Source organism: Engystomops pustulosus, chromosome 2 (genome assembly GCF_040894005.1).
Source record: "Engystomops pustulosus chromosome 2, aEngPut4.maternal, whole genome shotgun sequence".
NCBI lineage: Eukaryota > Metazoa > Chordata > Amphibia > Anura > Leptodactylidae > Engystomops > Engystomops pustulosus.
Window position 1 is genome coordinate 164,779,826 of NC_092412.1, and position 25,732 is coordinate 164,805,557.

At 43.1% G+C, this 25,732-nt stretch overlaps 1 protein-coding gene across 3 annotated transcripts in view; it reads left to right on the top strand.

The window, feature by feature from the left end:
• CLPS (colipase) overlaps positions 1-18,440 on the top strand; it is a 48,937-nt gene extending 30,497 nt beyond the window's left edge. For 2 of the 3 annotated variants that reach the window (XM_072137214.1, XM_072137215.1), the window contains one exon: positions 18,197-18,440. In XM_072137214.1, coding sequence (XP_071993315.1) covers positions 18,197-18,319 — 123 coding nt within the window. In that variant the 3' untranslated portion in view covers positions 18,320-18,440. The remainder of the gene's footprint in view (positions 1-18,196) is intronic. The other variant, XR_011853267.1, reaches the window with a different exon arrangement.
• The last annotated feature ends 7,292 nt before the right edge of the window (positions 18,441-25,732 follow it).

A 25,732-nucleotide genomic window follows, 5' to 3' on the forward strand; every position in this document is an offset into this window, starting at 1 on the left:
TGGCATGGAGCTGGCGCTCCGCTGCCAGGCGAGCTTTCGCCAATCCAAGCCCCTGTCTCTAGGCTACTCCCCAAACAGCACTTCTAAGAACCTTTTGTATAAGATCAAGTGTAGTAGCGTTCTTATAAGTTTGGGATATGGCGGGTGAGGGGAATGTAAACAGATGCGCAAGAAGCGCTGAAATAATATCGGTAAATGATAAAAGTTTGCCAGTATATTTTGTGGATTACACAGCAGGGTGGCGACAAAGTTAACAAGTTTGATGTGGAATGCCCTGTAATAGCTCTTGGGCGGTGTGCCTTTTATCGCCTAGGCTCAGCAGTTTGAGCACCGCCTGCTGTCGCTTAGCGACAGCACTGCTGCTGTGCCTAGAGCTACCGACTGATGGCGCCATGGCCACGGATGGTAATTCGGAGGAGGAGGAGGTATACTAGGCCTTTGAGACCTGGACCGAGGTAGGCCCCGCAATTCTCTGCGTCGGCAGTATATGACTAGCCCCCGGGTCAGACTCTGTCCCAGCCTGCACCAAGTTAAGTGTAGTAGCGTTCTTATAAGTTTGGGATATGGCGGGTGAGGGGAATGTAAACAGATGCGCAAGAAGCGCATGATGCGCATGGAGCTGGTGCTCCGCTGCCAGGCGAGCTTTCGCCAATCCAAGCCCCTGTCTCTAGGCTACTCCCCAAACAGCACTTCTAAGAACCTTTTGTATAAGATCAAGTGTAGTAGCGTTCTTATAAGTTTAGGATATGGCGGGTGAGGGGAATGTAAACAGATGCGCAAGAAGCGCTGAAATAATATTGGTAAATGATAAAAGTTTGCCAGTATATTTTGTGGATAACACAGCAGGGTGGCGACAAAGTTAACAACTTTAATGTGGAATCCATGAAAACAACCCAAATTTCTGCCTGACACACCTCGTTTGATAAGGGGACGATGTATGGAGGCAGCTATATGGACGACTTTTGGAGGTAGCAATGGAGACAACGTGTGGAGGCTGCTATGGAGACAATTTAATTTGGATAGTGCCTGTATGTGGCAGTCCAAAAAAGTTTTCAAACCAGAGGAGCAGGTAGGTGGCCCTCCAGAAAAATGAAATAGATTGAGTGCCTGTATGTGGCAGTCCAAAAAAGTTTTCAAACCAGAGGAGCAGGTAGGTGGCCCTCCAGAAAAATGAAATAGATTGAGTGCCTGTATGTGGCAGTCCAAAAAAGTTTTCAAACCAGAGGAGCAGGTAGGTGGCCCTCCAGAAAAATTGAATAGATTGAGTGCCTGCATGTGGCAGTCCAAAAAAGTTTTCAAACCAGAGGAGCAGGTAGGTGGCCCTCCAGAAAAATTGAATAGATTGAGTGCCTGTATGTGGCAGTCCAAAAAACTTTTCAAACCAGAGGAGCAGGTAGGTGGCCCTCCAGTAAAATGGAATAGATTGAGTGCCTGTATGTGGCAGTCCAAAAAAGTTTTCAAACCAGAGGAGCAGGTAGGTGGCCCTCCATAAAAATTGAATAGATTGAGTGCCTGTATGTGGCACTCCCAAAAATTGTTTAAAACAGAGGACCGGGTCGGTGGCCCTCCAGAAAAATTAAATGCATAAAGTACTATAGCTAGAGCCAGTGGGCCCTGTCAAAAAATAGCCAGTTTCCTCTGCTTTACTCTACAAAGAGGAGGAGAAGGAGGAAAATGAGGCGGAGGAGGAGTTGATAAATTATTCAGGTTGAGCTTCCTTCACCTGGTGGAGATTGGAAATTATGAGAAATCCAGGCTTTATTCATCTTAATAAGCGTCAGCCTGTCAGCGCTGTCAGTCGACAGGCGTGTACGCTTATCGGTGATGATGCCACCAGCTGCACTGAAAACCCGCTCGGACAAGACGCTAGCGGCAGGGCAGGCAAGAACCTCCAAGGCGTACAGCGCCAGTTCCTCCAGGCCCCCCAAAAAAACTAGGCCCCGGTGGGGGATGTTGCAAGTGGCACTATACTTGCACTATAGACTGTACTTTTAGCAAAAGTCTTTGCTGCTTAACCCTGCTGCCATCTGGGTTAGTGTTTTCCAGCTAGAAACTGGCGGAACCTGAGACACGTTGTTAAATCCCCCCCCCCCCCACACGGTGTTTGTATTGTATTTGTAAACAAACTCAATGCAAATGCCCAATGCTGATTACCGATCGGATCTCTTTCAATGGAAATACATAAGGCCTGTGATTTTTGAACGCACTGAAAACGCATCCATTTTTCAAATGTCTGCTTGTGATTGTATTTTTAAAAATGCAATGCTGGATTGCAGTAATGCAGTAATTGCATGCAGCTTTGTCTCTTGAAATTTGTAAAAACGCAGAGATCTTCTCCCTGCTGTTTGTGCATGTAATCACATGCGTTTTAAAATGCAGACCAAAAATGCATGCATTTTAAAAAATGTAACTGTTTTGAAAAAACGCAATGAAAAAGCACCTCACAAACGCAGGGGAGAAAATGCCAAGTAAGGACACTTTAACCTAAAACCCATTAACCCCTTAATGACCGCCCTATCGGGATTCTACGGCGGTCATTAAGGGTACTTCTTCTGATGCGACGCCTTTCTACGGCGGCGCATCAGAAGAAGATTTCGGGACATCGGGTTATTATAGTGCCGGTGTCGGGCTGTGATATTACAGCCCAGACCCGGCACTAACACCCGGGATCGGAAAAACTCCGATCCCGGGTGTTTAACCCCTTGCACGCCGCGGTCAAGCATGACCGCGGCGTGCAAGTGTGTCCCCCGTGGATCGGACCCCCCCGGTGTGCTTACCGGGAGATCCGATCCCTCCTGCCGCTGCCCCGGGTTCCGACGAGTGACCCGGGGCTGTCGGCTCCTCTTCTCACCGGGTCCTGCCTTCCTGGCAGGACCCGGCTGTAAGTAACTGAGCATGCGCGGCATGCTCAGTTACTTACACTATACACTGCAATACAAGTGTATTGCAGTGTAAAGGCTTGAATAAGCGATCGGATGATCGCTTATTCAAGCCAAGAAGTAGAAAATGTAAAAAAGTAAAAAAAAAAAAATTAAATCTTTTTATAATATAATTAAATAAATAAATAAAATAAAAGTCCCTTAATCTCCCCAGTAACACATAAAATGCAAATAAAGTATATAAAACACAAAACACGTACATATTTGGTATCACCGCGTCCGTATTAATCTGTACAATAAATCTAAATCAATATTGAACCCGCTCGGTGAACTACGTAAAAAAAAAACTCGAAAAACTTCCCATAATATACAATTTTTCATCAAACACCATCACAAAAAATGTTCTAAAAAGTGATCAAAAAAAGTTACGGTACCTAATATGATACGACTGAAAAGAACAACTGTTTTCGCAAAAAATAAGCCCTCAACCAGATCTGACAACAGAAAAATACAGAAGTTATGGCCCTGAAAACTTGTCAATAGTAAAAACAATGCGATTTTCTCCAATATTGGTTTTGCTCAGGAAAATTGAGCAAAATAAGAAAAACTATATAAATGAGGTATCACCGCGTCCGTATTAATCTGTACAATATATCTAAATCAATATTGAACCCGCTCGGTGAACTACGTAAAAAAAAAACTCGAAAAACTTCCCATAATATACAATTTTTCATCAAACACCATCACAAAAAATGTTCTAAAAAGTGATCAAAAAAAGTTACGGTACCTAATATGATACGACTGAAAAGAACAACTGTTTTCGCAAAAAATAAGCCCTCAACCAGATCTGACAACAGAAAAATACAGAAGTTATGGCCCTGAAAACTTGTCAATAGTAAAAACAATGCGATTTTCTCCAATATTGGTTTTGCTCAGGAAAATTGAGCAAAATAAGAAAAACTATATAAATGAGGTATCACCGCAATCGTAGTGAACCAGAGAATAAAGATAAAATATTATTTTTACGTTACGGTGAGCGGGGGGGGTGGGGGGGGTGGGGAGGCGGGTATGCTCACAATCCAAAATAAAAATTGATGATTTTGTTTGTGTCCCCCTTGAAATAGTTAATAAAATCTCATGAATAAGCTTTAGACTCCCAAAATAAATTATTTATACATTGTATCTCATCCCATAAAAAATAAGCCCTCATATGATCGCATTACCAAAAAAAATAAAAATTTATAGGTCGTACAATGTGACAATACAAATCTGCTGTGGACGGCGCCTCCATTCATTCTATGCTCGGCCGTGCGCCCGTACAGCAGTTTACCACCACATATGGGGTATCAGTAAACTCGGGAGGAATTGGGCATCAAGCGTTGCAGTGCGTTTCATCATTTAATTTATTCTGAAAATGTCAGTTTTGGCCTAAATGAATGTATTTCCAAAAAAATTCCATAGTTTCTAAATCGCAGGTCCATATTTTTTAACCCATGTGAAACACTTAAAGGGTTAATGAACTTAATAGAAGTTGTTTTACATATGTTGAGGGGTGAAGTTTCTATAGTGGGGTAATTTATGAGGTTTTACTATTATTTAGGCCTCTCAAAGTCACTTGGAAGCCGAGTTGTCCCTCAAAATGTGAGTTATGGCAATTTTCATGAAAATAAGAAAAATCGCACCTAAAGTTCTGCACCTCATAACATCCTAGAAAAATGACCGGAAGCATAAAATATCATCCCAACATAAAGCAGATATTCTGTAAATGTTAATTATCAAACTTTTTGGGTAGTTTTACTTCCTGTCTGGAAACCAGAACATTTCAAACTTGGAAAATGAAGAATTTTTACAAACTTTTGCCAAATTTTCACTTTTTTTCAGAACGAAACGCAAAACTTATCACTTAAATTTTATAACTAACATGAAGTACAATGTATCACGAGAAAACATTCTCAAAATCACCAGGATATGTTAAAGCGTTCCGAAGTTATAACCAATTATCGTGAGACATGTCAGATTTGAAAAATCGAGTCTGGTCATTGAGCTGAAAACTAGTGTCGGTGATAAGGGGTTAAAAGCCAATATGCCAATATGCAAATATGATGCGTTTTTTAAGGATGCAAAAATGCAATGAAAAAGCATCCAAAACGCCGTGTTGTGTCACAGGCCTAAGCAACTGCATTATGGCCCTTCCCAGGTCGTTTGCAGTGCATTTGTAAACACAATACAAACTCCATGTGTGTTTGTATCCTTAGTGTTGACTCGCATTGACAGGTTTTTTTGTCGCAGCAGTTACATTTCATTAAAGTCATTTTGTCTTATGGATGCATACAAATTTGCTTTTAAATATGCTTTTTCACACTTCAGTTTTTTTCCACTGATTTAATGTTGTGAGTGAACAAAAAAGGAAAGGGGCCACGGACGGATTGGTTAAATTCACTAGTGACGCCTATTAGCTTTCCCCCTCATCATTATAAAACATTCAGTGCCTCTCAGCAGGCATCTACACAGTTTCCAATGTGCCTGCTTCTAGCTTGCTTGCAGCACCTGCAAGCAGGCACATTCAGTAAAGCATAAAGGATGAGGACTTCTTGAGCGTAGAGACAGGCTTATCTAGCAGGAACCAGGTCTCTCTGCTTCCGGTTTTTATACTGCGGGTTGCATTGGCGGAGCAGATAGTGAGCTGGCTGTGTTGCTTGACCACCTCCTGGTCATGACAGCCATCAGGGCCATCAATGAAATAGCAACTGGAGCTAAAGTGTTATCACACTACCTGCAGATAAAACTTCTACTTGCTCTACTCCCCCTTATAAAGTGGCCTCCTGAACAGAAAAAAAAGATTTATTATACAAAAATAAAAGTGCATTACATTTATTTATGTTTCTCTTTACATTTCTATAATTTGTAGACAAGTAAATTGTCACGGCGAGGACGCCGCCGCCTCGTCACGTGACAAGGGGTGCAACTGTACGGGTTAATTTAGCCTACTCAAACTTGCGCTCACCTTTCACTCAGGACACAAATTGAGCATAAATCACACCTCATACAGACCCGCTGCCACCACTTATTGCATTTATACTGGGACTAGAGATGAGCGAGCACTAAAATGCTCGGGTACTCGTTATTCGAGACGAACTTTTCCCGATGCTCGAGTGCTCGTCTCGAATAACGAGCCCCATTGAAGTCAATGGGAGACTCGAGCATTTTTCAAGGGGACCAAGGCTCTGCACAGGGAAGCTTGGCCAAACACCTGGGAACCTCAGAAAAGGATGGAAACACCACGGAAATGGACAGGAAACAGCAGGGGCAGCATGCATGGATGCCTCTGAGGCTGCTTAATCGCACCATTATGCCAAAATTATGGGCAACAGCATGGCCATGACAGAGTGACAGAATGAAGCTAGATAGCATCTAAAACATCCAATAATTGACCCTGACACTATAGGGGACGGCATGCAGAGGCAGCGGCAGCAGCGGCAGGCTAGAGAGTGGCATGGCGACATACCCTAAATGGACTCAGGCTTCAAACCAATGGGTGGCAGAGAGGAACCAAAGGAGGTGAGCAAGAAGCGCTCAAATAATATCGGTACATGATAAAAGTTTGCCAGTATATTTTGTGGATTACACAGCAGGGTGGCGACAAAGTTAACATGGAAGCCATGAAAACAACCCAAAATTCTGCCTGACACAGCTCGTTTGATAAGGGGACCATGTATGGAGGCAGTGAACTAGTAGTAGATTAAAGGTGCTGCAGTTAAAACTATGTTAGTTGGATCTTGGCATGGAGCTGGCGCTCCGCTGCCAGGCGAGCTTTCGCCAATCCAAGCCCCTGTCTCTAGGCTACTCCCCAAACAGCACTTCTAAGAACCTTTTGTATAAGATCAAGTGTAGTAGCGTTCTTATAAGTTTGGGATATGGCGGGTGAGGGGAATGTAAACAGATGCGCAAGAAGCGCTGAAATAATATCGGTAAATGATAAAAGTTTGCCAGTATATTTTGTGGATTACACAGCAGGGTGGCGACAAAGTTAACAAGTTTGATGTGGAATGCCCTGTAATAGCTCTTGGGCGGTGTGCCTTTTATCGCCTAGGCTCAGCAGTTTGAGCACCGCCTGCTGTTGCTTAGCGACGGCACTGCTGCTGTGCCTAGAGCTACCGACTGATGGCGCCATGGCCACGGATGGTAATTCGGAGGAGGAGGAGGTATACTAGGCCTTTGAGACCTGGACCGAGGTAGGCCCTGCAATTCTCTGCGTCGGCAGTATATGACTAGCCCCCGGGTCAGACTCGGTCCCAGCCTGCACCAAGTTAAGTGTAGTAGCGTTCTTATAAGTTTGGGATATGGCGGGTGAGGGGAATGTAAACAGATGCGCAAGAAGCGCATGATGCGCATGGAGCTGGCGCTCCGCTGCCAGGCGAGCTTTTGCCAATCCAAGCCCCTGTCTCTAGGCTACTCCCCAAACAGCACTTCTAAGAACCTTTTGTATAAGATCAAGTGTAGTAGCGTTCTTATAAGTTTAGGATATGGCGGGTGAGGGGAATGTAAACAGATGCGCAAGAAGCGCTGAAATAATATTGGTAAATGATAAAAGTTTGCCAGTATATTTTGTGGATAACACAGCAGGGTGGCGACAAAGTTAACAACTTTAATGTGGAATCCATGAAAACAACCCAAATTTCTGCCTGACACACCTCGTTTGATAAGGGGACGATGTATGGAGGCAGCTATATGGACGACTTTTGGAGGTAGCAATGGAGACAACGTGTGGAGGCTGCTATGGAGACAATTTAATTTGGATAGTGCCTGTATGTGGCAGTCCAAAAAAGTTTTCAAACCAGAGGAGCAGGTAGGTGGCCCTCCAGAAAAATGAAATAGATTGAGTGCCTGTATGTGGCAGTCCAAAAAAGTTTTCAAACCAGAGGAGCAGGTAGGTGGCCCTCCAGAAAAATGAAATAGATTGAGTGCCTGTATGTGGCAGTCCAAAAAAGTTTTCAAACCAGAGGAGCAGGTAGGTGGCCCTCCAGAAAAATTTAATAGATTGAGTGCCTGTATGTGGCAGTCCAAAAAACTTTTCAAACCAGAGGAGCAGGTAGGTGGCCCTCCAGTAAAATGGAATAGATTGAGTGCCTGTATGTGGCAGTCCAAAAAAGTTTTCAAACCAGAGGAGCAGGTAGGTGGCCCTCCATAAAAATTGAATAGATTGAGTGCCTGTATGTGGCACTCCCAAAAATTGTTTAAAACAGAGGACCGGGTCGGTGGCCCTCCAGAAAAATTAAATGCATAAAGTACTATAGCTAGAGCCAGTGGGCCCTGTCAAAAAATAGCCAGTTTCCTCTGCTTTACTCTACAAAGAGGAGGAGAAGGAGGAAAATGAGGAGGAGGAGGAGTTGATAAATTATTCAGGTTGAGCTTCCTTCACCTGGTGGAGATTGGAAATTATGAGAAATCCAGGCTTTATTCATCTTAATAAGCGTCAGCCTGTCAGCGCTGTCAGTCGACAGGCGTGTACGCTTATCGGTGATGATGCCACCAGCTGCACTGAAAACCCGCTCGGACAAGACGCTAGCGGCAGGGCAGGCAAGAACCTCCAAGGCGTACAGCGCCAGTTCGTGCCACATGTCCAGCTTTGAAACCCAGTAGTTGTAGGGAGCTGTGTGATCATTTAGCACGATGGTATGGTCAGCTACGTACTCCCTCACCATCTTTCTGTAAAGATCAGCCCTACTCTGCCGAGACTGGGGACAGGTGACAGTGTCTTGCTGGGGTGACATAAAGCTGGCAAAAGCCTTGTAAAGCGTACCCTTGCCAGTGCTGGACAAGCTGCCTGCTCGCCTACTCTCCCTCGCTACTTGTCCCGCAGAACTACGCACTCTGCCGCTAGCGCTGTCAGAAGGGAAATACTGTTTCAGCTTGTGCACCAGGGCCTGCTGGTATTCATGCATTCTCACACTCCTTTCCTCTCCAGGGATGAGAGTGGAAAGATTTTGCTTGTACCGTGGGTCCAGGAGAGTGAACACCCAGTAATCGGTGCTGGAATAAATTCTTTGAACGCGAGGGTCACGGGATAGGCAGCCTAGCATGAAATCTGCCATATGCGCTAGAGTACCAACGCGTAAGAATTCACTCCCCTCACTGGCCTGACTGTCCATTTCCTCCTCCTCCAACTCCTCTTCTTCTGCCCATATACGCTGAACAGTGAAGGACTCAACAATGGTCCCCTCTTGTGTCTCGCCAACATTCTCCTCCTCTTCCTCCTCATCCTCCTCCACCTCCACCTCCTCCGATATGCGCTGAGAAACAGACCTAAGGGTGCTTTGGCTATCAACAAGGGAATCTTCTTCCCCCGTCTCTTGTGACGAGCGCAAAGCTTCCGACTTCATGCTGATCAGAGAGTTTTTCAACAGGCCAAGCACCGGGATGGTAAGGCTGATGATGGTGGCATCGCCACTGACCATCTGTGTTGACTCCTCAAAGTTACTCAGCACCTGACAGATATCAGACATCCACGTCCACTCCTCATTGTAGACTTGAGGAAGCTGACTGACCTGACTACCAGTTCTGGTGGAAGTTGACATCTGGCAGTCTACAATCGCTCGGCACTGCTGGTAAACTCTGGATAACATGGTCAGTGTTGAATTCCACCTCGTGGGCACGTCGCACAACAGTCGGTGAGCGGGCAGTTGGAGGCGGCGCTGCGCTGCCCTGAGAGTGGCAGCATCTGTGCTGGACTTCCTGAAATGCGCACAGATGCGGCGCACCTTCGTGAGCAAATCAGACAGATTGGGGTATGTCTTGAGGAAACGCTGAACTATCAGATTTAACACATGGGCCAGGCATGGCACATGTGTCAGTCTGCCGAGTTGCAGAGCCGCCACCAGGTTACGGCCTTTGTCACACACAACCATGCCTGGCTTCAGGTTCAGCGGTGCCAGCCACAGATCAGTCTGCGCCGTGATGCCCTGTAATAGTTCTTGGGCGGTGTGCCTTTTATCGCCTAGGCTCAGCAGTTTGAGCACCGCCTGCTGTCGCTTAGCGACGGCACTGCTGCTGTGCCTAGAGCTAGCGACTGATGGCGCCATGCCCACGGATGGTAGTTCGGAGGAGGAAGTGGAGGAGGGGTGGGAGGAGGAGGAGGCATAGTAGGCCTGAAACACCTGGACCGAGGTAGGCCCCGCAATCCTTGGCGTCGGCAGTATATGACCAGCCGCAGGGTCAGACTCGGTCCCAGCCTCCACCAAGTTAACCCAATGTGCCGTCAGCGATATATAGTGGCCCTGCCCGGCAGCATTCGTCCACGTGTCCGTGGTCAGGTGGACCTTGTCTGAAACGGCGTTGGTCAGGGCACGGATGATGTTGTCTGACACGTGCTGGTGCAGGGCTGGGATGGCACATCGGGAAAAGTAGTGGCGGCTGGGGACCGAATACCGAGGGGCGGCCGCCGCCATGAGGTTGCGAAAGGCCTCGGTCTCTACTAGCCTATAGGGCAGCATCTCCAGGCTGAGCAATCTGGAGATGTGGACATTAAGGGCTTGGGCGTGCGGGTGGGTTGCACTATATTCGCGTTTCCGCTCCAGCGTCTGGGGTATGGAGAGCTGAACGCTGGTGGATGCTGTGGAGGATCGTGGAGGCGACGATGGGGTTTTTGTGCCAGGGTCCTGGGCAGGGGGCTGACTATCAGCTGAAACAGGGGAAGGAGCAGTGGTGTGCACGGCCGGAGGTGAACGGGCTTGGTGCCACTGAGTGGGGTGTTTAGCATTCATATGCCTGCGCATACTGGTGGTAGTTAAGCTAGTAGTGGTGGAACCCCTGCTGATCCTGGTTTGGCAAAGGTTGCACACCACAGTCCGTCGGTCATCCGGTGTTTCCTTAAAGAACCTCCAGACTTCTGAAAATCTAGCCCTCGCCGCGGGAGCCCTCGCCACGGGAGCTTCACTACGTGACACATTTGGCGCTGATGCACCTGCTCTGGCCCTGCCTCTCCGTCTGGCCCCACCACTGCCTCTTCCAACCTGTTCTGGTCGAGGACTCTCCTCCGTCTCAGAAGCACTGTGTTCACCCGGCCTATCAACCCAGCTTAGGTCCTCCGATCCCTCAGTCTGCTCCCCCCTCGGACTTCCTGCCCTGACAACAACTTCCCCACTGTCTGACAACCGTGTCTCCTCATCGTCGGACACCTCTTTAAACACACCTTCCACTACGTCAAGAAGGTCATCATCACCCACAGACTGCGACTGGTGGAAAACCTGGGCATCGGAAAATTGCTCAGCAGCAACCGGACAAGTGGTTTGTGACTGTGGGAAGGGTCCAGAAAACAGTTCCTCAGAGTATGCCGGTTCAAATGCCAAATTTTCCTGGGAGGGGGCAGACTGGGGGGGAGGAGGCTGAGGTGCAGGAGCTGGAGGAGTGCCGATTTCGGTGACATGGGTGGACTGCGTGGAAGACTGACTGGTGGACAAATTGCTCGAAGCATTGTCGGCAATCCACGACATCACCTGTTCGCACTGTTCTGGCCTCAACAGTGCTCTACCACGAGTCCCAGTAACTTCAGACATGAATCTAGGGAGTGTAGCTCTGCGGCGTTCCCCTGCTCCCTCATAAGCAGGTGGTGTCTCACCCCGCCCAGGACCACGGCCTCTGACCCCTGCAGTAGTTGGACGCCCACGTCCCCGCCCTCGTCCTCTACCCCTAACCCTCGGGTTAAACATTTTGAAAATGAGAGTTATAACTTGAATTTTTTTTTTAACTTTTTTTTGTTTTTTTTGTTTTTTTTTTTGTGTTTTTTAGTTTTTAAAACCAAACGATGCTATCCTATTGCTATGGCTATTTTCTAGCCAAGTATGAAAGCACACTGCTATGCCAGATGAGATGACGCTGAGTTATGAAAAAAATAAACGTAAAATAAAAAAGGAAATGGCAGACTGTGCCTAATTGAAATACAACCCCGGGCCCTAATAAATTTTCCCACTTCGGTCTTTGCGATGGATATGTGCGTCACTAAGCCCAAAACACAGCGGTCGCAAGTCTCACTCCAAATTGCTCACAATTTGCTAGTAGATGCACTGCAGCAAGTACAGCCACCAGCAGATCAACCAGAAATCAAATATATATAACGCTACTGTAGGCGTAAGTAAGCCGTTTGGATTCTCCTATGGCTATTTTCTAGCCAAGTATGAAAGCACACTACTATGCCAGATGAGATGACGCTGAGTTATGAAAAAAATAAACGTAAAATAAAAAAGGAAATGGCAGACTGTGCCTAATTGAAATACAACCCCGGGCCCTAATAAATTTTCCCACTTCGGTCTTTGCGATGGATATGTGCGTCACTAAGCGCAAAACACAGCGGTCGCAAGTCTCACTCCAAATTGCTCACAATTTGCTAGTAGATGCACTGCAGCAAGTACAGCCACCAGCAGATCAACCAGAAATCAAATATATATATAACGCTACTGTAGGCGTAAGTAAGCCGTTTGGATTCTCCTATGGCTATTTTCTAGCCAAGTATGAAAGCACACTACTATGCCAGATGAGATGACGCTGAGTTATGAAAAAAATAAACGTAAAATAAAAAAGGAAATGGCAGACTGTGCCTAATTGAAATACAACCCCGGGCCCTAATAAATTTTCCCACTTCGGTCTTTGCGATGGATATGTGCGTCACTAAGCGCAAAACACAGCGGTCGCAAGTCTCACTCCAAATTGCTCACAATTTGCTAGTAGATGCACTGCAGCAAGTACAGCCACCAGCAGATCAACCAGAAATCAAATATATATATAACGCTACTGTAGGCGTAAGTAAGCCGTTTGGATTCTCCTATGGCTATTTTCTAGCCAAGTATGAAAGCACACTACTATGCCAGATGAGATGACGCTGAGTTATGAAAAAAATAAACGTAAAATAAAAAAGGAAATGGCAGACTGTGCCTAATTGAAATACAACCCCGGGCCCTAATAAATTTTCCCACTTCGGTCTTTGCGATGGATATGTGCGTCACTAAGCGCAAAACACAGCGGTCGCAAGTCTCACTCCAAATTGCTCACAATTTGCTAGTAGATGCACTGCAGCAAGTACAGCCACCAGCAGATCAACCAGAAATCAAATATATATAACGCTACTGTAGGCGTAAGTAAGCCGTTTGGATTCTCCTATGGCTATTTTCTAGCCAAGTATGAAAGCACACTAATATGCCAGATGAGATGACGCTGAGTTATGAAAAAAATAAACGTAAAATAAAAAGAAACTGGCAGACTGTGCCTAATTGAAATCAAACCCCTAATAAATTTTCCCACTTTGGTGTTTGAGGTGGATATGTGTGTCACTAAGAGCTAAACACAACGGTAGCAAGTCCCCCTGCAAATTCCTCACAATATGGTACTAGCTGCACTACTAGTGCCAGCAAGCCCAGCCACAAGCAAATAAAAAAAAAAGTATAACGTTATTGTAGCCCTAAGAAGGGCTGTTGGGTTCTTGTTGAATCACTCCTGCCTAACACTATTCTAATAGAACACCCTATCGCTTTCCCTAACCAGCAGAAGCTCTCTCCCTAGCGGCATCCAGACACAGAATGATCCGAGCAGCACAGGCAGCGGCTAGTCTATCCCAGGGTCACCTGATCTGGCCAGCCAACCACTGCTATCGACGTGTAAGGGTACCACGTCATGCTGGGTGGAGTGCAGAGTCTCCTGGCTTGTGATTGGCTCTGTTTCTGGCCGCCAAAAAGCAAAACGGCGGGAGCTGCCATTTTCTCGAGCGGGCGAAGTATTCGTCCGAGCAACGAGCAGTTACGTGTACGCTAATGCTCGATCGAGCATCAAGCTCGGACGAGTATGTTCGCTCATCTCTAACTGGGACCAATAAGTATCCCACTCTACATCAACTCTTGCTTCTCAAGCAGTCACCTCGTTACACCACTAGACATGCACGCTCAGCACTTTAGCAGTAACACAGCTAACCACACTTCACAAGGCTATGAGTTCGCAGAGCATACAGGGAAGAAAATTAAAGTGGAAATCTTTAATTACAAAAAGTTGGTCAGTGCATAAAAAAGATATTAAAAACAACAGAATTACAAAATAAAATGACACACAACACGGCAAAACAGTTATGAACTAAAAAGGGAGAAAACTAACAGAAACTTACAACTTGAAGTAAATCCTGATTCCCTGGAGGAGGGAGAAACACACTCAGCTTGTCAAGCAGCCCCCAAAATGTGAACACGATTTCCTGTATTTCATATTGTTTCCTGTATTTCATATTGTTTTATATCTTCTCAGTTTGGAACCTCCCATTCATTAATTAGTCCAGAGGGTTAATGAGGGGGTAGAGTCCAGAAATATTTAAACAGTTTCTTTGTTTCCAAATCCCTAGATGCAGGGGTGGGGTAGGTGCAGAGGAGAGGTTACCAAATGGCTTTTGTGGTCACCACAGAACATTCTGCAGGTCAGAGTTTATCAGGTTGTAAGGATCTCCAGGATGTTGTAAAAGAGGCCTGGATGCTTATATAGATGCCATATATTTAAACAAAGTTTGTAATTGCCCTGTAGTTAAACAAATCTTACACATCTTATACATAATATCTCCTTGACATAAATCTACATCAATACAAAATTACAGCAAGCTAAAGAACAGCAACTCCCAGCAGTTTAATGAGTTTGCTTTTACCAACAACCCCCTCCTGTCAGAGTGTCTACTGCATTTAAAATGTTTCTACCAATCCATAGCCTTTTTCTTTTTTTTGATTACAGAGCTCTGAGGTTTTTTTCTCCATAACAAATTATACTTCCTTGGCCCACTTTGGGCTTTACTTCCTTATATGGCTACTGACTAACTTGTGTCTTTTGGGTATGAATTAGGCCACTTACACAAAAGTTTTTATGCCCACATTCTTCACGTGCTTCTGATGTTCCAAACTTGCATTGCACTCTGTCCCATTTTTTTCGATGGCCTTGTTCTTATTTGCATTTTTTCATGCCCTATTTAGGGCTATGGAGACGCATCAAAAACGCATTGCACTTGCGTTTTAAGTGGAGGGATTGCTAGGTGATGTGAAAAAAAGGTAGGAAGTGGCATTTGGGTACCAATTATAGAATCATGTGATTTGAAAAATGCATGAAAAACACACTGAAAATGCAAACAAAAAACGTGTAAAATACGCAAAAACACTGATGACTAGGAAAACTGACCAAAAAAGCAAGCAAAATAGTCAGCTTTTCATGCATTGCACTCTGACATGATCTGCAATGTGGGGTTGGACCGACACCAGAATTTTGAGTGAGATACAATCCCCGGAAAAGTATTGCGATACTTGATACCAATACAATACTTTTCATGAAGAGTAAAAGGCATTATTTGAATTCAAAATGTTTATCAAAACAAACATAAAATCTAAATAACAAATCAAATTGATTCTTGCTGGAAAGTAACAAACAAGAAGACCTATAGTCATCATTTTCTCTTAGGGAATCTTTCATGGGGATTTGGGTACACAAACCACCCCTTCTACCCATTATCCGGGACACTGTCAGTTTATGGTACAGTAATTTCCTTTGACATTCAGGGAGATTTGACATTACCTATAAAATAGCTTTGAATACTATAATTATATGACCAGTAAGGAGTCTTGGAGGAGAAGAGTGATGCTAGGATGTCTCCTCTAAGCTTAATTTATTTATAAAACCACATATTTTTGGCCTTTTTTTTAATGGCGTTCATCGTGCAGGTTCAATATTGATAGTTTTATTGTATGGGTCATTACAGATGAGTTAATACCATATTTGTAGGGGTTTGTGATGATTTTCACTTTTTTCCATTATATGTGATTTTATATGTAATTGGGGGCATTGGGGTATTTTTATTATTTTATTAATTTATTTTTATTTAAAAACGTTTTACTTTTTATTCGTTTTACTATGGTTGTAAAATCATATTTTATCATATTATATCTTTCCTCACTGCACATTGCTGAAGTAGCAATATTTAGTGAATAGAGGCATTTTCAGTGCTAATGTGTCTACAGACCTGATGGTCACAGAATCGCTGGGTCTGAGAGGGTTAAGCAGAGATGCCAGTCAGACCCAGTACAACCAAAGACCTCTTCCCTCTGAAGGGTGATGGCACACATGTCTTTTTGAACACGTTTTTGCCCGTTTTTAACGCATCCGTTTTTGACAGGTTTCACCAATTATTATCTTAATTCAAACTGGTCAAAAACGGATGCGTTTTATGACGGACGGGCCAAAAACGCATTCAAAACGCCACTTTTGGCATCACCTGCAAACGCAGACAAAGATCGTTCCCGATCGCAGGCGTTTCCATAGAAACGCCGATGCGATCGGCCGAGGCCTGCCCCAGTGGGCGCGACTTTGTTTGCGTTTGCAAGCGCAGATGAAGGGCTACGTGTGGTGCCAGCCTTAGGCTGTGTTCACATATGACAGCAACAGCTGAGGGGAGGAAATGCGCATTGCTGTTATCGTTTGCCTTTACAAAACGCATTGTTTATGCTTTATTCTAATGCTAATTCTTATCTAATGCTAATTCTTATATGTACTCAGAAGACCAAAATGATACCTTATCCTGCCCCTAGACACAGTCCTGTAACTTCTGACTTTAGAGCCACCATCTTGGATTTCTGTGTGACAGCCGTGGTGCTGAGTTTCTGTGTCTTTCTGCTTTGAGCCTGTAGTCACGCTCCCTGCATGGAGGTCACACTGCTCACAATGTCCTGGTAGGAAGTGAATCGGTGTCAGAGAGAAGCTGCATGCTACAAACTACAAGGAAATAAGTGATCCGGAGGAAAGGGGAGGCAGGCACATATCTTTAAGAACTAAAAGTGCAGAGGTAAATGTAGCAGAGCTAAAAGTGTAAGGGTGATGCCACACTGTTTTTGGTCCGTTTTTAAGCGGTCTGTCCAAAAACGCAAGCGTTTTTTGAAAACGCATCCATGTTTGACCAGTTTTAATTCAGCTAATTGGTAAAAACTGCCAAAAACAGATGCGTTATCAAAAACTGTTTAAAAACTGACCAAAACCGGGTTAAAACACCATGTGTGGCATCACCCTCACAGTGTAAAAGTCTGTCATGCATCTCATCATCTCTGATCTGTCTTTCTATATGTCAGTGTATTAGTATAATGTCAGAATCCAGATGAAAGAGTTATATACACCTACACCCTGATAATCTAACCACGCTGTCACCCCACAGAACTAGGTGGATCATAATGGGGCACATTTACTTACCCGGTCCATTCGCATTCCAGTGGCGGCTTCTCCGACGAACGTTCAGGTCTTCCGGCGATTCATGAAGGTCCTGCGCCCGATGTCCACCAGGTGGCGCTGCTGCGCCGAAGTCCGCCGAGGTGCCCCGGAGTTCATTGTATTCATCCTGGTGCATGTAAGTATGGCCCGTGCGACCAATTTTTTTTTTTTTAAATGCGGCGTTTTTTCCGAATCCGTCGGGTTTTCGTCCGGCCACACCCCCCGATTTCTGTCGCGTGCATGCCAGCGCCGATGTGCCACAATCCGATGGCGTGCGCCAAAATCCCGGGGCAATACAGGGAAAATCGGCGCAAATCAGAAATATTCGGGTAACACGTCGGGAAAACCCGAATTGGGCCCTTAGTAAATGACCCCCAATGTGTCTGCTAAGAGAGTCCCTGTCCACACCCTGGTATTTTGCACTGAGCAGCCTAGAGAGTGATTTAAAACAGTTAAAACGTAAGGGGTTAAAATGATCTTTATTGTGTTGTCGCTAGGGGATTGAGATTTGAGAATTTTCGTGGGAAAACCCCTTTAGCACCAATTAACAATGCATTAACAAAATGTAAATGTAACATGATCTTATTGTTAGCATTGCATTAACATTGTGTTTTGTAAATGCAAATTTTAAACATTTTTGTTTGAACAATTTTAAACTAATTAGTTAAATTGCTAATTTGTCTAACTAATTAGGCAAATTAACAACTCAGCTGTTGTACTGCATTTAAACTCCACATGTCAGGGTGCGGTCACACGTAGTTTAAAAATGCATTGAATGTTAACACATGTGTTTACAAAACCCAACCGTTAATGCATTGTTAACGCATGCGTTAACTCAAGCGTTACCATCCATGATTTGTAAACGCAAGTGTTAACAACTGTTTACTTAGGCATTTTATTTCTAAACATAAACAAAGAAATAGAAGTAAAAGAAAAAAAACTGAAAAATATAACATATAAATCCCATCCACATGCTATGCAAAGAGAAATATTTCAGGGTATGATGTACATTATCGTGCTGTATCTCCTGCTGATTGAACAAATATGTATCTTTTTTTTTTTAGCATCTTTATGGGGTCTACTATTACTGTCCCTGTGAAAGTGGGCTTACATGTGAAGTGGACAGATCATTAGTTGGGAGTGTTACGAATACAGATTTTGGATTCTGCAAGGACCCAAATGAATAAACCCAAACATACTTTAACGGACCTAATGGCTAAAAAATCTAAACACCTGTATCAACATGTGATCTTCAAGCAGTTACCAGTTATATGTAAATAAAGTTTATTCTCTTGCATATAAAATCTATATGACCTTTGAGTGTATTTTTTGTTATAATTTACCACCAAACTCAAGATCTCAGCTTCTTGTTGATTTATTTAGACACTTAGATTTTGATGTGTTTAGCTTTTGAAAGATTACCTTTAATGAGATGTATGCCTGATGTATACATTAAATTTGCACTGTAGCTTTATCACTAGTGACTTAAAGCAGAGGCATAACTAGAATTAATTGGTGGAAAAACTTCTTTATTGCTTCACACGTTGCATATGTTTGAAACAATAAAGAAGTTTTCCACCACACACATGTTTTTCCTGTGATGGACGAGTTGCTATTTAGCGTGGAAAGTTTATCCATGGACTTCGGAGTGGTCTTGTGCACTACGCTTCTACACGTGTCAAGTGGTTTGGTATTGTATTGCCTTATGGGTGAGCTGGCCAAACAAAGACTTTTACCTGCCAGTATATGTAAACTATATGCTGAAAGAGTTAGAAAAAACAAGACCTGAAGAACATAACTGATTCCTGCCCACCTACCTATTAATGAATATATGTGATCATATTAGTAATTTGAATAATTACATTAACAGTACAAATCCGTCCTCAAGCACAGGTATATGATTACATTCAACAATTTTATGCACATCATATTTTATTCGGGAACACTTAATCTACACTTTACATACATTCACACTAAGAGTGATGCCACACATAGCGTTTCAGTCCGTTTTTAAGCATGCATTTTCAGTCCGTTTAAAAACACACGCGTTTTTATAATGCATCCATTTTTGAAAACGCATCCGTTTCTGTCTGTTTTTCCCAATTATCTTAATAGATAAACAGGTTGTAAGCAGCCAAACGTATGGTAAACGGTCAAAAACACATGCGTTTTAAATCGGACTGAAAATGCATGCTTAAAAACGGACCAAAAATGCCATGTGTGGCATCACCATAAGGGTGTAAAACCTGTCAAAAACGGATGCGTTTTCAAAAAATGGACTGCTTAAAAACGGACCAAAAACGGTTTCAAAACGCCTTGTGTGGCATCACCCTAAAATGTTAAATATTCTGCATGAATTGTGTCTTGGAATGGATGTTAAGCACATTGGGAAATATTTCTCCCCAACATGTGTTGTTGCTACTCCCCAAATGTAAACAATGAAAAACATGTGCTTGTTATCGATCGTATGATTTTCACTTGAAATGCTTATGAAATCAGGCCAAGCCCCTCCCTGTGCGTTTAAAAATTCACGCCTTAAGGACACAGCCTAAATTGGCCTTCAGGAGACAAGCCTATTTTCAGACCTGACATGTATCATTTTGTTTGATAATAACTTCGGAACTCATTAACTTATCTATGTTATTTTGATATTGTTTTTTTCATGACACACTGGGGCAGATTTATCAAGCTGTCTGAAAGTCAGAATATTTCTAGTTGCCCATGGCAACCAATCACAGCTCTCTTCTGAAATATTCATAAGCACTGGTAAAATGAAAGCTGAGCTGTGATTGGTTGCCATGGGAAACTAGAAATATTCTGACTTTCAGACAGCTTGATAAATGTACACCACTGTGCTTTATGTCAGTGGTAAATGTTAGTTGATATGATTTAAGTTTTTTATGAAAAAAGGGGAAATATAGCAATAAAATCAGCAATTTTCCTAATTTAAAATGTTTTCTTTTTAGACAGACAATCTTACCATCCAAATTACTTAATAAATAACATTTACCATAGCTCTGCATTATATTGTGATAACTTTGTAAACATTCTTAAATTTTTCTAGGATGTTAGCAGACTTACAATAGTAACAGCAATTTTTAGGAAAATTTGGAAATCCGTGTTTATGGACTAGTGCAATTAAGAAAGGGCTTTTTAAAAGACTTTGCAATAAGAAACCATCACAAATCACTCCAATCTCAAAAAAGCCCCCATCCAGCTTTTCAAAACCACTTCTAGAAAGTTTGTTAACCCTTTCAGTGTTTCACAGGAATTTAAGAAAAATAGAAGTAAAATTTAGAAAAATAATTTTTTTCACTAATATATTAATTTAGACCTAAAATTTACAAATTTTAAATGGTTTGTAGGAAAAAACACACATCCAATTTGTTGCACAATTCCTCCCGATTACCGAAATATGCAACGTGGGGATGTAAACTGCTTTTGGGGCACACAGCAGGGCACAGAACAGAGTGAGCACCATTTGGCTATGAGTGAGTAGATTTTCCTGAAGCAGTTTTAATCCACCATCATTCATTTGCAAATACTCTGGGGAATGGGAACAGTTAAAAACCCCAACAAGTGACCTCATTTTGGTAACTACAAACCTAAAGGAATTTATTAAGGAGTATAATGACCTTTTCTATACCCTCCATGTTTCACAGAAATTAAAAGAATAGTAAAAAGTCAAATTTTGAAAAATAATTTTTTTCACTAATATAAGTAATCTACATTTTATATCTCTTGATTTATATACTCATCACAGTTTTGTAACTAGGATATGGCTAGCAAGATTGGTGGTATGCTCTAGTACACACTCTGCCGTGTGTGTACACTGCTGGAGCAGGAGTTCCAGGGTGAATACGGCTGCAACAGCTGCCCAAATTTTTCTACTGGAAGCTTGTGTTAGAGATCTGGAGGAAGATATAGCACGTCTGTGAGCAATCGACAATCTTGAGAGGAGTATGCTGCTCACTGAGCAAGCAATAAGCGGGGTAGAAGTGGAGGGTGGAGAGGTAAGCCAGCAGGGCCAGGTGAGTAGCTGGGTTACTGTAAATAGAGGGGGTAGGAAGGGGTCAAAGAAACGAAGGTACTAATAACAGAATAGATGGTAGGTGGAGGAGCCTGAAGAATAATTTTAAAGAATTAGGTTCAAAGCTTAAGCGAAGGACCTCCAAGGTAGTATTCTCTGGAATTCTACCTGTGCCATGCGCTACACAGAGAAGACAGCGGAACCTCAGGGAGTTAAATGCATGGCTCAGATCCTGGTGTAGAGCAGAGGGATTTAGGTTCCTAGAGCACTGGGCTGACTTTTCATTGGGGTACAAGCTGTTTTCCGTTGATAACTTGCACCTAAATTGAAGGGGGGCTGCTGTGCTGGGGGAGAAGATCCTAGCAGGGGTGGCAGAGTATTTACACTAGGAACAGGGGAGGAGGACAATGAAGGCACTAAAGGGGTAGACAGGTCAGAGAGGGGACAGGTTATGTTGGTGGGTGGTGAGGTGGGCGGTGTATGGGGGACTAAGGTAGTGGAAAATTAAAGTGTATGTTCACAAATGCCAGAAGTATCACAGGCAAAATGGGTGAGCATGAGGCTTTGGTATTAGAGGAACAGTTAGATGTTGTTGGTGTAGCTGAGACAAGGCTCGATGCATCACATGATTGGGGTGTTAATATTCAAGGTTTTACACTCTTTCAGAAAGACAGGGCAAATAGGAAAGGAGGTGGTGTATGTCTGTATGTCAGAAGAGACTTAAAAGTGATTGTGAACGAGACAGTGGTCTCAGAAGTGTGTGAGGAGGCTGAAACTTAGTGGGTTGAAATTCAAAGCCAGAAGAGCTTTAACAGGTTCACGACCGCCTGCCGTGTATTCACGGCGGCGGTCGGGTCACAGTGTATGGAGAGGGCTCACGGGCTGAGCCCTCTCCATAGCCGGTAAGTCTTTGCTGCAGGTGTTTTCCTGTTGATCTTTAATTTTTGTAAATGTATGAAAACATTATAAAACCTTTACAAATTTGGTATCTGCATAATCGTATTGACCCATAGAATAAAGTAGATATGTCATTTGGGGCTCACAGTGAAAGCCGTAAAATCCAATCCCACAAGAAAACGGCGCAAATGCGGTTTTTCACCATTTTCACTGCAATTGGAATTTTTTTCCTGCTTCCCAGTACACAGCGGGAATACTCAATGCCACCATTGTGAAGTGCAATTTGTTACGCAGAAAACAAGCCATCACACAGCTGTTTACATGTAAAAATAAAAAAGTTATAGATTTTTGAAGGTGGGGAGTGAAAAATGGAAATGAAAAAACAGGAAAGGGCCTGGTCCTGAACTGGTTAAGAAAATTATTTTTAGACCCCCTAACATCTCTGAGGAGGGGAGACATTTTATCAACTTTCTGTAGGATAATTATATGGTGCAGCTTGCAGAAGATCCCACAAGAGGTGATGCATTGTTGGACCTTGTGATTTCTAACAATGCGGAGATTGTCCAAAATGTCAGTGTCCGGGAAACCCTTGGGAACAGTGATCATAATATAATTATTTTCCTCTTAAACTGTAAAAAGCAGAAACAAGTGGGAAAATCGAAAACTTTGAGTTTTAAGTGGGCTAATTTCCAGAAATTCAGGGCTGCACTACAGGATATAGACTGGGGTTAGATACTGTCACATAAAGATACTAATGTTAAATGGGAGAAATTCAAATCTATCCTGGGTTATTATACTTCTAAATTTATTCCAACAGGTAACAAGTATAGACGGGCGAGATTACACCCCACGTGGCTTACAGCTACAGTTAAAAGGGCAATTAATGAGAAAAAGGGGGCACTCAATAAATATAAATCTGACAGTTCACCTGAGACTGTCAATACTTACAAAAAACTTACCAAAATCTGTAAAAAGGAAATCAAATCAGCCAAAGTACAAAATGAAAGACAGGTGCCTAAAGATAGCAAAACAAATCCCAAGAAATTTTTAAGTATATCAATGAAGAAAAAAATGGGTCATAACAGGTTGGACCCCTTTATTTTGAAAATGGGGCATTGGTGATTGGAGACCAAGAGAAGGCTGAGATACTCAATAGGTTTTTAGCTCCGTTTATAAGATGGAAGAAAGAACTTCTGACGTGGGTGGTGCCAGTGCGGGTCATACATCCTTGAACATACCAGACTGGCTGAATGTAGACATGATCCAATCTTACCTCAATAAAATCAATTGAGGGGGTAATTTACTAAGGGCCCGATTCGTGTTTTCTCGACGTGTTACCCGAATATTTCCAATTTGCGCAGATTTTCCCTGTATTGCCCTGGGTTTTTGGCGCACGCGACCGGATTGTGGCGCATGGGCGCCGGCATGCACGCAACGGAAATTGGGGGCGTGGCCGTATGAAACCGCCGCATTTTTTTTAAAAAAAGTGTCGCGGGACACGCACTTACCTTCACCAAGTATAGGATCGTGAACTCCGGCGGGCCTCGGCGGACTCCAGTGCAGCAGCGACACCTGGTGGACATCGGAGGAACTGCCTTAGTGAATCGCCGGGAGACCCAAATCCACCGCAGAGAACGCTCCGCTGGATCGCGAATGGGCCAAGTATGTAAATCTGCCCCAATGTGTACAAGGCTCCTGGACCAGATGGGTTACACCCCAGAGTTCTTAAAGAACTCAGTTCTGTTATTGCTGTACCACTGTCTAAAATCTTCAGGGATTCCGTAATGTCTGGTGTGGTGCCAAGTGACTGGCGCAAGGCAAATGTGGTGCCAATACAGGCGTTCCCCTACCTAAGAACATCTGACTTAAAGACAACCCATAGTTACAAACCGAACCCTATGACCTCTGGTGCAGCTTTCTGAATACTTTACTATAGTCCCAGATTGCAATAATAGCCTGTAAGGTGTCTGTAATGAAGCTTTATTGATAATTCTTGGTCCCAAGATTGTTTAAGCTCCAATTGTCACTGGGGCCAAAATTTTTTTTGTCTGGATCTACAATTATAATATATACATTTTCGACTTACATACAAATTCAACTTAAGGACAAACCTCCGGACCCTATCTTGTATGTAACCCGGGGACTGCCTGTATATATAAATTACATAAATATATTACAGGCCTGTAAGCTTAACTTCCTTTGTGGGGAAAATATTGGAAGGGATAGTAAAAGACTATATACTGGAGTATGTGTCATCAAATAGTATAATAAATGACACTCAGCATGGGTTTACTAAGGATAGAAGTTGTCAAACTAACCTGATCTGCTTCTATGAAGAGGTGAGCAGATGCCTGGATGGAGGAGCAGCTGTGGATATAGTGTTCTTGGACTGTGCGAAGGCAATTGACACTGTCCCCCACAGACACTTGATGGGTAAAATAAGGTCTATTGGTTTGGCAGGATAATTTGCAAGTGGATTGAGAACTGGCTGAAGGATCATATCCAGAGAGTTGTGGTCAATGATTCCTACTCGGAATGGTCACCAGTTATGAGTGTTCTGTGCTTGGCCCACTACTATTTAATATATTTATTAATGATATAGAGGTAGGAATTAATAGCACTGTGTCTATTTTTGCAGATAACACCAAGCTGTGTAGTGTAATACAGTCTACGGAGGATGTTTATAGTCTGCAGGGTGACTTGGACAAACTGAATGTTTGGTCATCCACTTGGCAAATGAGGTTCAATGTGGATAAATGAAAGGTCATGCACCTGGGGGCTAATAATCCAAAGGCAAAATATGTCCTTGGGGAAGTAAATCTGGGAGAGTCACTTGTTGAGAAGGACCTGGGGGTACTAGTAGATCATAAATTATATAATATATAATAAATATATGAATGGTCCATACAAAAAATATGGTAGTAAGTTCAGATTAAGTTCAGATTAAGTCAAATCAAAAGACGAGAGGGCACTGTCTCCGTCTGGAGAAATCAAGTTTTAATAATCGGAGGCGACAGGGCTTTTTTACTATGAGAACTGTCAATCTGTGGAATAGCCTGCCTCAGGCGCTGGTCACAGCAGGGACAGCAGAGAGCTTCAAGAAGGGTCTAGATGCCTTTTTATACCTAAATAACATTGATGGTTATGTTATATAGAATTGTTTCCCCTAAATCCCTTCCCTTCCTTGGTTGAACTTGATGGACTAGTGTCTTTTTTCAACCGTATAAACTATGATACTATAATATTAATTTAGCCCTAAAATGTACAAATTTACAAAGGGTTGTAGGAAAAAACACACACCCCTATTTATGGCACAATTCCTCCTAAGCACAGAAATACCCCACATGTGGGTGTAAACTGCTTTTAGGACCTGTAGCAAGGCTCACAACAGAGCGAGCACCATTTGGTTATGAGTGGGTATATTTTCCTGAAACACTTTTATGCCACCATCATTCATTTACAAAGACTCTGGGGAATGGGATTGGTTAAAAACCCCAACAAGTGACCCCATTTAGGAATTTATTAAGGGGTATAAACCTTCTATCCCCTCTGTATTTCACAGAAATTAAAATAATATGGAAGTAACATTTTGAAAAATATTTTATTTCACTAATATGTTAATTTAGGTCTAAAATGTACAGATTTACAATTGGTTGTAGGAAAAAACACACAC